This window comes from Macrosteles quadrilineatus, unplaced genomic scaffold, assembly GCF_028750875.1.
Source record: "Macrosteles quadrilineatus isolate MER2022 unplaced genomic scaffold, UCM_ALF_1.0 Scaffold_4__1_contigs__length_99947679, whole genome shotgun sequence".
Taxonomy (NCBI): Eukaryota; Metazoa; Arthropoda; class Insecta; order Hemiptera; family Cicadellidae; genus Macrosteles; species Macrosteles quadrilineatus.
This window is the reverse complement of record NW_026542597.1, coordinates 57,821,704-57,837,554: the sequence shown is the minus strand read 5'-3', so window position 1 is coordinate 57,837,554 and position 15,851 is coordinate 57,821,704. Positions and strand designations below refer to the sequence as shown.

General features: G+C 36.7%; 1 protein-coding gene across 1 annotated transcript; it reads left to right on the top strand.

The window, feature by feature from the left end:
• Window positions 1-1,514: 1,514 nt before the first annotated feature.
• LOC128993419 (ragulator complex protein LAMTOR4-like) lies at window positions 1,515-11,686 on the top strand. Its single transcript, XM_054417309.1, has 4 exons — window positions 1,515-1,590; window positions 2,998-3,095; window positions 5,770-5,878; window positions 11,463-11,686. The coding sequence occupies exons 2-4, from the start codon at window positions 3,024-3,026 to the stop codon at window positions 11,615-11,617; spliced, it is 336 nt and encodes a 111-aa protein (XP_054273284.1). The 5' UTR covers window positions 1,515-1,590; window positions 2,998-3,023; the 3' UTR covers window positions 11,618-11,686.
• The last annotated feature ends 4,165 nt before the right edge of the window (window positions 11,687-15,851 follow it).

Below are 15,851 nucleotides of genomic sequence, written 5' to 3'. Positions count from 1 at the left end.
AATGGAGTTCTTTATCATCGATTTATAGTCAAACGGTCTTTCTTGCAACCTCAACAGCAACTGTCAGACTTTGACGGGTTTCACCTAGTAAAAAAAAAATCAAACTTTCATAATTATTTGAAAAACTACACGAATTAGGCTTTCCTAATCTTTCCTAATCCACAAATTGAGCTTTCCAACGACCCATTAATTAATAAAATCGGTCCAGTAGAACTCTAGATTTAGTTGTACAAAGATTTTTAAAACTGAATTATATATAGAAATAGATTGTCCTAGTGTTCACAGCATGGTACAGTATTGTCTATCAATTACATTTCAGCCTAGCCTGAATATAACATTTAATAAAGTGGTAGCCTAACACATGGATTTATGGAAAATGTAGTATTTTTTTCTGATAATGATTATTCATCACACACTCCTAACTGTTATTAACAGCTACAGTAGAATTAATGATATGTTCAATGTTCTATTGTGTTATAGCCAATAAAAATTAACGTATCACATCTCGGACGCGTTGGGAGATTTCAATAATTTGAGGTGTAAACATACAACAACATACAAGCTAAATCTAAAACATTGGTACAGGTAACTAAAAACAAATATTAAATTACAAGTTTTGGGGGTAAAGAAATCAATATGGTAATCAGGTAAACTAAACCAAATGATTTTTGAAGCTATTTAAGTTATAAGTGCATTTTAACTTGACAAAATCATTTCATTTAATTTAGAAATAAAAAATAAAATTAGGCCAAAACCCACAAAAAATGGATGTTGGTCTGATTGTATTGGCGAGGCTGAAACTCAGTTCCCACTCCCGGTCGCTATCCCACTACTGCTCACCACGGGGACTTTTGGCTGCTGAGTTTCCCCCCTGGCCCGGTTCGCCCCTCCTTAGCCAACCTGGACACCCAGGACTCCTCCCGGGTACCCATGTTGATGGCGAGCTTAGTGCGGACGTCCAGTCAACATGGGATGACTGAGTCCAGAACCCCCCGCCTCAAACCATCCACAACATCCGACTTCCAAGTAGCTGGATTACAGGAGTACGCCACGACTCCCAGTCGAGGTCCTAATGAAAATATGTGCTATTTTAAACTTCATGCGAAATAATTTTGATTTGTAATTTTACTTTAATTGTTTATTTCTAAATTAAATGAAATAATGTTGTCAAGTTAAAATTGCACTTATAACTTAAATAGCTTCAAAACATTATTTAATCCCAAACATTATTGACGTTATCACGTCATGTCGGTGCTGGTAGTTCCGACAATCACTGACAGGAGCGCCAAGTGTAGCGGTATGGTCAGTGCTGCTCTCTTAACGCTATTGCAGGTACTAAATTGATTACTGGATTACTCCTTTTTTAGTGAATGGTGAATCAGCTGAATTTATCATTGGATAGATTGGATCGGAGGATTGGATGGATTGGACTGAAGCGAGACTGGAGTGGAGGCAAGACTGACTGACTGACACTGACATTGGAACTGGATTGAGTTGAATTGGATTGGAATGGATGGAAAGTGACAGGCAGGAACAGAGGTTAGGTTTGTTTAGAGAAGTCATCTCTAATTTATTAATCTAAGTATTTCGGTAAGTTAATTGAGCGGGCAGTAAACACATTTTAAAACTGAACCTATTAATAAAAAGGTCGAATAATTATCAATTTTCATATTGTGTTTCATATTGAAAGTAGGTTATATCTTCAGGTATTGCTAAATTAGCCTCTCCTTATTAAGCCTGAGACAAATTACCCTTTAACTGTATAAGTTATTATAGGCCTAGGCATACTTTTCCTTTTAGCTAAGTTTTTGGATTGCTTAGTGGAATCCCAGAATTAACTTTATTAGTAAAATGTATTACCGTTTATGCACTTAGTTTATAATTTGACTTAGGCCTAACTTACCCTAAGTTAAGTTTTTGGGTTTGTTGTGAAAGTCCAAATAAAAGTTAGACTAAGTTTAGGTTTAGCCAACACTTAAGCCTGCCCAAATTTGGCTATGCCTACTTAGTTACATACAATCAGCCCAATGCTCAGGATAGTCAGAATGTTAAAAAAAGTAGGCTGCACTTTACGTCCTACACTCATTCGAATGAAACTATTGATTGTTCGATTGTTTCATTCGATATATCGTTTGGTTAGTTAGGTTTGGTTAACCTTACCTAATTAACCAAACGATATAGCTTATCGAACAATTGATATATCGATCGATATTTTAATTCGAATGTGTGTAGGACGTTAAGTGCAGCCAAAAAGTACAGTTACTGGTAGGCCTAAGTAAACTTAAGTAAAAGTATTTTAAACCTACTTGGTCTTGTCCTTCCTTGTACATTTTCAGACAAAATACTCATCCTTCAATCATTATGAAGACAACCAGAGCAAAAGGGCAGAATGACTCAAATGTAAATTCGAGAAAACAGCGATTAAGTATTTTAAAATTCTCCCAAAAAAATACTCTACAGTCCCAGTACAATGGACATTTCTCCTTTTTACGCTGTTTCTACAATTAAAATCATAATTTTTTCAACATTACGCTTTCTCTCTCGGGCCAGTTTACAGAACATAAAGCTTCTCTCAAAGCATATGAACCGGTCGCTATCTTCACTTTTTACTTTCTCCCCCTTTACATAGTAGGTACCGGTACCGGTAGGCTATGGAGAAAGTAGGCCTATTGTTTTCGTCAAAATTTTCGAGTTTGAGTTTTGAGTGGATTAGAGTGTACACACTATATATATAGTATAGTGTGTTGTTAGCCATTTTGAGACCCCCTGAACCCAAAAAAGTGGTTTTCAAAGTGACAGGCCTGGTGCTCTGTTCACACTAAATTAAACTCACCGAAACCGTAGTACCCTACAGCCAACCTGAGCTTGGCATACTAATAAACATCTTCAAGGTGTGCATTGCTACACAATAGCCTAAGTTTGATGAGGCTATTTATATTATGGGTGTACTGTATGTTAATCAATTGATAAGTTAAAATGGTTAATATATTTTTGCAGAGTAAGGTCCAAGTCTCCTTTTGATCATGATGTCCCTTGAAAGAATACAGGATCAAATTGGTTACTTGGTTTTAAATGAAGATGGAGCGGTTATTGCGGTAAGTTTCAACAATTTTATCAACTTAGGCCTACACTCATAAACTGTATGTCAGACCAACTGCAAAAACTAATCTACCAACTTTATCAGTACCGTAACACAAAAAAGCACAATAAAAGCTACACTATAAACCCAGAAATAAATTATAAAGCTTTAAAAAAAAATTTTAAAACATTTTAAAAACAAGTGTTTTAATTCACAAAATTGAGGAGACTGGAAGGGATTGGCCAACTAAGGGATCAAGGCACGGAAATTACGCTGCAGAATGAGGTATCTTGGAGTTATATTAGGCGGATAGTTATTGGTTGACCGCATCTTCAAAAAGACATTGACCGAGGTAGAGGTAAGCAGTCCCTCATGGCATGCAGGCGACTGGTGGACGGAACATGGGGGCTGCAGCCTAGACTCCTGTACTGGTGGTACACATCGGTAGTCCAACCTACCATGACATATAGTTCGCTTGTATGGTGGCCTACGATGAAATCTGCTGCTGCGGTTAAAGGTTTAGCGGGATTGCAGACTGACTTGTTGGTCTTATTTTACAAGGGTCATAAATAGCTGTCCGGAGCAGCTCTTGACTGTTCATTTGACCTGCTAACTACCAATCCATAGTTACTAAGTCACAGCCCTTGTCCCTTCAGCCAGCCTTCACATGTAGTGGCTGCGATCTTCTCAAAAAGTATCTTTCATGTAATATGATACTTTTGTCAAGATTGAATCGAGCGTCTCTTGCTTTTTTCCTTTCTTATTTGGTTTTTGCCAATAAATTCAGTAGGCCTACCTGCTGCTAAAAGAACTTTCCCTATTATCAAAAAATGTATTGGATTTTGGAACAGCCTATTCATCCATACCGGTAACAAGCAATAAAAGTAAACCAAGCTTAAAGTAAAGCTATAACTTTGTAACTCAAAACAAACAGCTGCGAATCAAGAGAGTATCACAGGTTTGTGTTCAGCTTCACAAGTGGACATCTGTGGCAGACGCATGTACATGAAAGGCAGTCAAACAACAAAACAAGCTGTGCGGCGCATCCCCGAGTGTGCATAGTGGCGGCCACCGACATGTAATGCAATTCTTTTGCGACCGGGTTGCTGCCACCAAGGTGGGTAGCAGCAACCCGATAGTTTCAATGTAATTTTACGACTATAGTGGCTGAGACCTTGTGAAAAGGCAGTCTAACTTCAGGCATTATCGGGGGTAATTCTAAAATGGTTTAGGTGGTACATAATGAAGTGTTCAACATGCCGTGTTCAAAAAAAGGTAGGCCTACTCCTTTGGCAAGCCATTTGTATATATTCCAACTAGGGAAGAATGGTTGGGTGCATCACCGCAAGTGATGAAGAATGCTATAGGCCTACTGATGGTTCTAAGATAAGACTAGGGGTACTGGTGCAGGTGTGCTATGGAAACTGGAAGGGACTGGCTTCAGCCTTCTATGGGAGCACACGCAACAGTATTCTAACCGGAGGTAACCGCTATTTTGGTTTGCACTCCAGAAAATCTTAGTAAGATCAGAGACAAAATAATTAGTACGTATACTGACAGTCAAGCAACTTAGAAAGGTCTTAACTTGTACAAATTTATAAAACTCTAAGCTTGTGTGTTAGCTTTGTTGTTGGAATTGGGTAGGAGAAATGATCGTACACTTTGTTTAGTGCCTGGATACTAAGGCATTGACGGTAACAAAACTGCTATTGCTTCGGCTTCAACACTGTTTGGTCCACAACTTTTCTGTGGCATCTCACATAAGTACGCGTGCACCTCCATTGTGTCATGGGCCATTGAAACACGCCGAAGACGATGTAGTGCTCCTTCTAAGAGTAAGTAACTTCACTCTTCACATGCCTTCAAAGCTGTTTGTGACGGACATTTGAGGCTGGATAGGTAAAGAATTAGATAAACAGTAGAACTGAGAATCAGAAACAGTCGGTTTAGAAAACATCTGCAACGTGTAGCCTATGGGTTTCTAAAAGGGTGCACCACTTTGTAGGATATACGGTAGGTCAGAGGAAACAGCTGATCAGCTGCTCTTTGACTCTGAGGTAAGGACAAGTCTTGGTAAGAGGTGCATCCTCTTGAGGAAGAGCTGATTGGCAGATTACAGGTATTTATCAAGTGCTTGGATTTGTAAGGTCTCTCAATCAAACAACTTAATGGGATGCACAATAATTCAACAAATTTGGATGAACTGCTTTGTGGCTTTGGCCTGCACCAGCCAGATTAGATAAAGGTACTTCGATTGTTTTGTAAGATTTATGAAACCTCAGGCCTTGTGCCTAGTTTGATTAAACAGTGTTCCTTAACATATGGCACAGGAATTTGTTGTCTTGCGTTTTATAAAAATGCTACTGTAACATTTAAATTCTTATATCACGTGGTGTATCCAGAAACTTGAGAGTGTTCAGAATCCTTAAGCCCTGCTTGTAGCTTATCACCTATTGTGTTCCTTATTTTTTGTGGATGTGATCTTATATTGTCTATGCAATAATGGAAATTTATAGATAGTTCTTTCATAACAGTTAAACACATTTAACTTGTAGAAAGGTGCTTTTTGACCTTGTTTTATATAAGTTCTTAAAACAGCTTGGCAAATCTATTTTTACAACTCAAATATCAGCAGATTGTAACAGAAAATCTTAGTTATGTTTTATTATTGTAATGTATTTTTTTTGTAGTCGGGAGGTGAATTGGAAAACAACGAACATGTCGCAGACGTGGTGACTGGCCTTATCTCCCTTGCAGACAACATTCAACCAGATGAAGAAGGGTACAAGAAAATCTCAGGTTATTATAAAACAACAACTTATTTAACTGAAAACATCATCAAATGAGACTGAACAGTTTCAAGATTTATTTTTTTTAGTCAAACCAATTAGCTAGATCAGTACTCACGAAAAGTATACCAAGATGAAAGCTCTATAGACATCCCAGAAACAAAAGAACCCTGGGCCATTTCGAGCCGCGCAGGTTTGAAGGGAACGCCACACATACCGGCGCGAACCACGTGATCTTTTTGTTTCTGCGGATGTTGTTTTGTTCTTGGGATGTCTATAGTTTTGCCCACTTCTGTGTAATACCAAAATGGCTAATACCTACGTTAGAATAATGGTGTTTTCTGAAGTCTATCCGTGGATAATTTCTAAGATTTTTTTAATAACAAACTTGTCTACGGACCTGACTTTTTACTTTGAGTCGGGTCAAAAATGTTGTGACGTAAACTCTATCCCTTTTGAAAAAAACACTATAACCACAATGTAACCTACGCTCTTGTGTTTTTTCTTGTATTTAATATAAAAATTTCAATTACAGTAGACTCCCTCTTATCCCGACTCCTCGGGATCAAGGCCAGTCCGGATAACGTTTTTTCCGGTTAAACCGACGTCCCCAAAAACTACAGTAGGCTCCCTCTAGTTCGGCCACCTCAGGACCGGACTACAAAACGGCCAGACTAACCGGATGTTGTATAAGCTCAATACCCTACTTTAATAATACTTAAATACTTTCCAATGAAATGGCGACCATACAAAATTATCCAGGGTAATGAAGGGGGGGGACCACGGATAACTGAAAACCACGGTTAATCCAACATGGCATAAACATATATTACATACCCATAAAACAACTAATACTGTATAAAATGGATGTTAATGTGATAATTTATTTGCATTTTACATAATCTAAATACAAATAATAGGTAGTATTGCACAATCGTGATATGTTAAGTCACTAACCTTGGTTCAGTAATAAAACGGTACCTAACGTTTAAAATCACTCTTACTCAAGCAAAACAAAAATTACACAACACTGTACGTACAGCAATTAATCACGTAAAGAACAGAACAATAGAAAGTCTAGTACTGCAAGCTACTGCTACCGTAGTCAGCATAGGCTACTACTACATGTTGTTTCAGAACATAAGAATGTGGGTAGTACATAACATAAGTAATGTACAGATTCGTCATAATGCAGCAAAAATAGCCGTTTTTAATACATGCGTTGCGGGTCTGAATTAGCATTTTTACTCTCTAGGGAGTAAAAATCATGTTTAGTCTCTAGGGAGTAAAAATCAGCTGTTTGTAAACAGTTGTAAATTTTGATTGTGGAAATCGTATCGATCGAACTTATTCATCGATTGATTTGTTAGGTAAGGTTTTAGCCTATTCTTTTCGATTGCTTGACATATCGATGGTATATTGTACTGGAAGTCGTTTTGAGTGGTTATCTTTACATAAAAATGATTTTTGTTTTCTTGCTTTGTTTGTTAATTAATGATGCAATATGACGAAAAATATAGTTTACCACACGGGCAAAAAGTGAGCTTTTAACCCTCGCTCATTTTTCAACTTCGGCACGCCTCGATCGTAAAACCTCGGATCAAAAAGAGTCACTTAAAAAACTTAACAGAACATGATAAAATATTAGGTAATTAACACTTTAACGTAATCTCAACTGTGCTGTCTTATTGTAAGGATGATAAACTAGGTGGCATTTGCAGAGGCATCCACAAAATTGAGCGGAGTGATCAAGGGTTCATATTATATCGTTTTTGTCATACTGCAATAAAAACAATCGTTTTTAATGCATGCGTTGCGGGTCTAATGTAGCATTTTTACTCTTTAGGGAGTAAAAATCGTTTTTAGCCGCTATGGAGTAAAAATCAGCTGTTGTCAACTCAGTTGTAAATTTATATTGTAAACGATTACATGTATCGAAATATGTATGGATTCATGCTTGGTAATCATTTTAACCTACAGTCTACAGTTTCTTCACATAGCATTTTAGCATTGCAGATACATTAATCCATTCCCACACTCAAAACTGCTCACCTTACTACTTCCTTCACCACCCCCTACGTCGTGGACCTGAGCATTTTAGGATTGCAGATAAATTAATTTAATTGCCAAGACAGTTCCCACACTCAGCACTGCTAGCCTTACTACTTTCTTCACCGCTTCCTACGTCTCGGACCTGTTTCCCTCCCTTCCCATAGCATTTTAGGATTGCAGATCCCTTAATCTAATCGTCATTCCTATCCATCGTAACAGTTCCTACACTCCGGACTGCTCGCATTTACTACTTCCTACGTCACGGACCTGTTTCCCTCCCTTCCCATAGCATTTTAGGATTGCAGTTACCTTAATCTAATCGTCATAAACAGTTCCCACACTCCGGACAGCTCGCATTGACTACTTCATTCACCACTTCTTCCTACGCCCCGGACCTGTTTCCCTCCCTTCCCATAGCATTTTAACTTTTTAAGATTGTAGATACCTTAATCTAATTGTCACAAACAGTTTGCCTTTACTACTTCCTTCACCACTTCCTACGTCACGGACCTGTTTCCCTCCCTTTCCATAGCATCATAGGATTGCAAATATCTTAATCTAATGGTCATAAACAGATCCCATACCCTGAACAGCTCGCCTTTACTCCTCTTCCTTCACCACTTCCTACGTTGGGGACATGTTTCCTTCCCTTCCAATAACATTTTAGGATTGCAGATACCTTAATATAATCGTCATAAACAGTTCCCACACTCCAGACAGCTCGCCTTGACTACTTCCTCCACCACTTCCTACGTCGCGGACCCGTTTTCCTCCCTTCCCATTGAATTTTAGGAATGCAGATACCTAAATCTAATCGTCATAAACAGTTTCCACACTCCAGACTGCTTACCTTTACTACTTCATCACTTCCTACGTCACGGACCTCAAGCTAGTGTCGTCATTTGATTATATTTATGATCCATACCGTTTCTGTTCCAATATCTGTGGAATAATGCTATCAGCTATTTCTTTATCTACTGCATTCAAAAGTCAACAGCTGATCATATGTCTTTGTTTATGTGTCAAATACTGCTTCCATAAGGATTACATTGAAACTTTGACTACCAGTGGGGCGGATTCCTGAGAGACTTTTTTAACGCCATATAGGTAGATGTTGGCACTCACCAATATGGTCTTTATCACCATGCAAAATTTGAAAACGATTGATTCAGCCGTCTAGGAGGAGTTTGCGTATTACGAAATGCTTAAGAGTCGACGTATAAGAGCTTCGCTCAAAAATATATGCTATCACCCATTAAACCTATCAACAGGCTGGATGTTAATGAGTGGTTTTTAGCGAATTTCCCATATAGGGACTAAGCTATTACCGGAGTACTCATAGTAAGACCTGGACCCGGGACCGATTTACTTTTTCGTTTTGAGGTCCCTAGAGGCCAAAAACACCATCCGTTCAAATTCATATATATATATGTGTGTGTCCGTTAGCGCGATAACTCAAGCAAAAATGATCCAATTTTGATTAAATTTGGTAGAAACGTGTAAACCTAGGTTTATTCGAACGAGTTCGCGAACGAGCATAATCGGACCATGGGAACGGGGGTTTATGGGGGGTTTTATGTGGTAAAAATGGGTTTTTCTCATTTTTAACCCTAAAAACAAAAATTTTTGCAATTTATTTTTAAACCGTTTTGTAGAAAAAAAGAAATAATTTAGTATATTGAAATGCTCTTGTATGCCTAACGGTCACGAAGAAAATTCAAAAATAGTGTAATTTAAATTTCCCATGTTATTTTTATGGAGAAAATTAAAACTGTTTTAGTTTACTTGTTTATGGATGTATATTGATCAAATTTGGCAAATTTATTTATTTCATCCTATACTATTGACGTATGGTCTAAAAACACTTTTTACCCTCCCCGTAGCAGCAAACCTAAGCACTCGTTAAATCTAATGTTATTTAAATTGGGAATAAATATGTCTTATTTTAGGAAATATTTTAGTAAAAATGTATGAGACAAGTTGAAATTCGCTTAGTCTGCAGGTTTGCTGCGACAGGGGTATTTTAGCTTTGTCTGGTGGTTGAAACTGGGCTCAGTCGTAGCTAAATAAACAGCTGGTCTTAGTACTGGTTATCTCACTCCATTCAACTAAGGCCCCACTAGAAAAAAATGCCATGCTGCAGCGTGGGCAGCGCAATACAGGTTGTTCACAAAATAACTGAAACATTTAAATGGCAAATACTGATACCAAATAAGAGACTATGTGTAATGTTGTATACATGTATTAAAAGATAAAATTCTCAAATTTTATTAGAAACTTACTATAGCTCGATATTAGCACCATTAGTGGCCCCGCATAAATCTAAGGGAAATTTGACCTCTTCCCAGGTTTTGGTCAGTACTTCAAGGGATTTTGTACCAAAACATGCAACTATTCTCTGCCGGAGTTGATTCAGATTCAGAATCGGCACCAAATAGGTGTAATTCTTTACTGCCTTCAAAGGAAAAAGTCCAGAGGAGTCATATCTGGACTCCTAGGAGGTGTCAATCCACAGATCGTCGAAACGAGTATCTAGCGCTTCTTGCCCACGCAAACTATAGTGTGGTGGCGCTCCATCCTGTTGAAAATAGCAAGGCCATTCTCCATCTTAATTTCATCCAACTGTAGGAAAACATGTCACAATAAATGTCACCGTTTATATCCCCTGACCTACTGATTAAAACCTGGGAAGGGGTCAAATCTCGCTTAGATTTATGCCGGGCCACTAATGGTGCTCAAATTGAGTTGGTTATAATAAGTTTCTAATAAAACTTGAGAATTTTAGCTTTAAATACAAATATAAATTATTAAACATAGTCTCTAATTTGGTATCAGTATTTGCCTTTTAAATGTTTCAGTTTTTTTGTGGACACCCTGTACTACGTCACAGTGGTGGGTAGTTGTACTAAAGTTGCCAGAAGTAAACAGCCAGCTTATTTACTTAAAACATATGGGATATGGCAGTGAATCTATCCACTAGTGTGACGTCATGTATCCTCCAGCATGGCCTGTTATTCTAGTGGGGCCTTGATTCTACACTCACCCTGCATATTCAGCTTAAATAAACTCACCCAAGTGTACATCTCTGTTTTATATGGTTTATTAATTATCTATATATTAATAGGCAAGCATGTTTCTTTAAAACCTTTTTTCTCAGCTCGTGTGCATCGTAGGGAAAATCTACGCATACTGTTAGAAAGCTATTTACCTGTAGGTGTGTAGAACCCCTTTATAAATTAAAATAGGCTCAAAAATTAGCACAAAAAATTAATTTAAAATTTTGAAAAATTTAACATGGATATTATGAGTTGCCATGCTGGTGACGAAATAACAACGAAATATAAACAGAAAATCAAAACAAATGGAAGAAACTCCAATCACATGTTCTATTCAAAGTGTGGAATGAAAATAAAGAAGTCTGTACATTAAATATTTTTGGTCGAGTTTCGACCACTGGACCGACCTCTAGTATAGATTAATAACATCACTTATAATGAACACAAAGAAACATATTTAATCTGATGTTAATTTTTTTATTGCAGTGACCTATGAGAACTTCAGTTACGTGATATGTTTGTCCAACAAGAAGGTGTATGTGGTCAAGAAGAGGCACAGTTGGTCTCCCCCTCCTCCACCTGACAACATGGCCAACATCGGCAATCTCGTGGACTTGGATAATGGACCAGCCATCGCCTGAACACAGCACTTCCCTTCTGTCATACTTTGTATCTAATCACCTATATAGCCTACTTTGTAATTAATTGTGATATATTTTGTATATAATAAATTGTTTATCTTATATTGAGCTTTATTCTGTTATCTATCTATATATTAATAGGCAAGCATGTTTCTTTAATACCTTTTTTCTCAGCTTGTGTGCATGGGAGGGAAAATCTACGAATACTGTTGGAAAGATATATTCCTGTAGATGTACAGAATCCCTTTATAAATTAAAATAGGTTAAAAATAAAGACAACAAATTAATCTTACTAATATTATAAATGTGAAAGTTTGTGTGTTTGTTTGTTTGTTTGTTTGTTTGAAGTTCAATCACACATTAACTAATGGACGGATTGGGATGAAAATTGGCATGATGATAGCTCACATTCCCGATTAACATATAGACATATTCTTATCTCAAAAATCCTTTCGGGCTCCGCCCCAGTGGCTCTGTAGTTCACCATGTTAACCTTATGAGTATTCATGTTTAAAGGGGATTAAATAATTTTGTCAGCTGTTTCAACTTAAAAGTTGGTTCTATGGTATGCAAAAGCATTAAAAGTTATAAGATTTACCAACAGGGTGCAGCATTATTATTTTTTTGCATTTATGGAAACAGCTAAATTGAACTAACAAAAAACTATGATAGGTATGCAATGAGAACTGTCAAAGTAGGATTGTTTACAGTTACTTTTATGTTTTTAATTTCATGAATCAATAGTGATATTTTGTGAATCTTTAATAATTTACTTCCTCTATTGTTTAGGTGAAGTGGTAGAATAGTATGGCTATGGTAGATGTGTAATACTATACACATATAGTGTGCTTTTATGTATATATACAGTAAATTTAAAGAAGCAAATTTTATCAAATCGCGTCCTCCCCCATTGCAAACGCAAAGCTTGAGTATAACTGCAATAAGCATTTTATACTTATATGCCAATCCCGTACGAAGGACGGGTACTCTGCTAGTTTAAAATATTTAAAAAAACCAACATGGGCCTTATGGGTTGCCATGCTGGTGACGCAATATAAACAGAAAATCAAAACAAAAGGAAGAAATTACAATAACATGTTTTATTTACAGCGTGGGGTGGAAATAGAGAATTATTAGATTTCAAAACGTTTTCATCATGATCAGCCATAAGATCTGAAATTATTTCTCTAGGGTATTCTTCAATACGCGACTTGGCTAAGGTTCTGGGACATGTATGAGTTGGTTGGAACTGGTTGGGTTGTTAAATTTTGTTTCCTGACGATCGATTGTAGCTTCTCTCACTTGCAGATTCTGTATATATTTTCGCTTTAGACGTCTTCCGCGCTTCATTCTTAATCTTGAAAATTATCCTTGAAAACATTTAACACTAATAAGTATCTAATAAACCAATCTAAAATAACTATTCTTACAAATATTTAGCCCAAATAAATAACCAACACACTTATTTTTGTTTACAAGTCAAATCAAATGATGAAAATAAATTACCGGTACCAGCTGTTTTGTTAAATCTAGCTACATTAAAGTATTGACAATAACATGGGCACTTTCAAGGGTTGTAGGTCGAAAACAGGATTTTTCCCAGCCTTGGGACCAACTCCCATCGATTTCTTGAGGCGAAGTACTCCACAAAAATACAAAACAAAAAAATAAATAAATAAAACTTTGCCCGTACAGCGCTTATTTTAGAGTATATAGGATGTCGATTGAATGTTGAGGACGAGGAGATATTGGCACATTAGCCAATATCAGTACTGTTACTGGCTATTAGACTGGTTATTAGCGAATTTCGCATATAGGGAATAAGCTGGGTCTCATGGTAAGACCTAGACCTGGGACCGATTTACTTTTTTGTTTTGAGGTCCCCATAGGCCAAAAACACCCTCCGTTCAAATTCATGTATATATATTTTTGTGTGTCCGTTAGCGCAATAACTCGGGCAAAAATGATCCGATTTTGATGAAATTTGGTACAAACAAGTAAACACGTTTATTCGAACGAGTTTTTCCCATTTTGACTCTAAAAACATAAAATTTCACAATTTCTTTCCAGACCATTTTGTAGAGCTAAAAAAAGAAATAATTTTGAATGTTGAAGTGTTGTTGTATGCCTAACGTTTACGGAGATAATTTTAAAAACTTTAAATTAAAAATTCACATATGTTATTCTTATGGAGAATAATAAACTGTTGTAGTTTGCTTGTTTATGGATATATTTTGATCAAATTTGGCAATTTTGTTTATTTCATTCTAAGCTATCAACATTTCAATAAAAAACACCCCTCAATGCCATCTCTGTAGCAGCAAACCTAGGTACTCATTAAAATTAATGTTATTTAAACAGGAAATTAATCTAACAATTTTCAGGGAATATTTTAGAAGAAATCCAGCCAGGTAAATGGAAATTCGCTTAGCCTGCACTGCAGGTTTGCTGCGGGGAGGTCATATTAAAATATTGATGGCTGCATTTTTGCAAACCAAGCCAGCTCTCTTAACTTGATAAAAGAAAAAATTATGATTGGTAGCATATTGAATTGCAATAACCTAATACGCCTTGACCCTAAACCACTTATGTATTATTTACAATTAGAACAACAACAAAATGTCAAAAGAAAGTGAGTGACAAATGAGAATGTTCAATTTATCCTCCACAATGAATCTGCAGCTCTGTTTGGCTTTGGCAACATTGTCCACTTGAGTGGACGACCTTGAATACCTCTACGGACACGACAAGCCACGCTTTAACACGCATAGCACGCCAGTCAACTGCGCAAAACTATCCATTATTTCATAAATTGTCCTTTAAAGTCGTAATTCCTTTCTAAAGGGAACTTTCCATTTTGTTTGTTAAAACCTAATTATGATAATTGTTATATAGGTGGTTTCTTATAATATTATTAGAAAATTTTATGGCTGTTAAAGATATTAAATATAGCACTTGATTTTCCAAATTGAATTTCTTCCAAAATTTCTCAACTTGTTGAGGAATTGTTCCTCTTGATGAGTAGTCCATAACTTAAAATTTAAATATTTTATATTTTTCCGAATAATAGGGGATAGTTTTCTTATAAATATTTACCTTTTTCTTCATGGACTTCCTGTGGCTGATTTTCATTTGTCTCATGACGAACTGTTGGGTCTATAATGAGACCGAAATCTTTCCCCTTGTCTATGACAATGATGTCACTCCGCCTCACAGAGCCCTCGTCTATAGCTGTGACCTCTTCATAGACCTCGTAACTTTTCTTTCTGAATTATGATCAGCTATGATTTTTCTGATCGTATGGTGGCGGGTATTCCGTAGAAGACTACTAAATGGGCACATTCCAAGGACGTGGGCAAGAGTTTCAAGAATAAATTTCTCAGATACAGGACAATGCCTGCACTGGTTCCTGTCCCTGGATCTCCCATGAAGACTTCTAAGAGGAATAACGTCTCCGACCATTTTCAAGTACGGTACCTATTGTTTGAACTCAGCTGTACCATTTTTTTTGTTACTCTTTCAATTTATTACCTTTTTAAAATCAGGTGTGATTATTTGTTTGTATTACTGTATTATGTTTTGTTTATTTCAGCTTTAACTTAATACAATAGTTTTATTCATACCTACTTATTAAGTCAAAGTCATATGGGGTGAAGCCCGTGGGTAGTAGTTTTATTAAACTATTGTTAGATGATATAATATATAATATGTTTTTTTTCTGTTCGGTATGCTTATGTATAATTAGCTATTTGTACCGTGGCGACTTACAATAACCTCTGTGTTGTAAGATTTTCCAAGTTGTTTCATAGGCTACAGCCTGGAGATAAGAACTGAGCTATCACTTAAGTTGTATGCAAACTCATAAAGCTAATGAGCTATAAATATCTGTTTACAAACTGTAATCTTCTCCCTCTGTTTCGCTTCGTCGCGGCGCTTTAGTTTTCATGCGTTCCGGTTCTTTTCTTATAGTAGATGTAAAATACCTGGGTTTTTATGACTGCGGGTGAATTTACCGGGGTAAAGTAAAATACCCATATTTCATAAATACCCGGGAATTGATGATTATTCAACTGCAGCTAGCTGTTACGGCTATTGGTGTAGACAATCAGGCCGGTGACGTCATTTGCTTATGCGTAGGCCTATATGATCCATACCATACAGTTTCTATGTTCTAATACTTCGTGGTTTTGATTTTTTTTTCAACAAAGATAGCATATCCTCGTGAAAACGTGTT

Excerpts from the sequence above, each read along its gene's own strand:
- LOC128993419 (XM_054417309.1), top strand. The coding sequence starts at position 3,024 with ATGATGTCCCTTGAAAGAATACAGGATCAAATTGGTTACTTGGTTTTA. Across the intron at positions 3,096-5,769 it reads AAGATGGAGCGGTTATTGCG|TCGGGAGGTGAATTGGAAAA; the intron begins GTAAGTTTCAAC and ends TTTTTTTTGTAG. Across the intron at positions 5,879-11,462 it reads AGGGTACAAGAAAATCTCAG|TGACCTATGAGAACTTCAGT; the intron begins GTTATTATAAAA and ends TTTTTATTGCAG.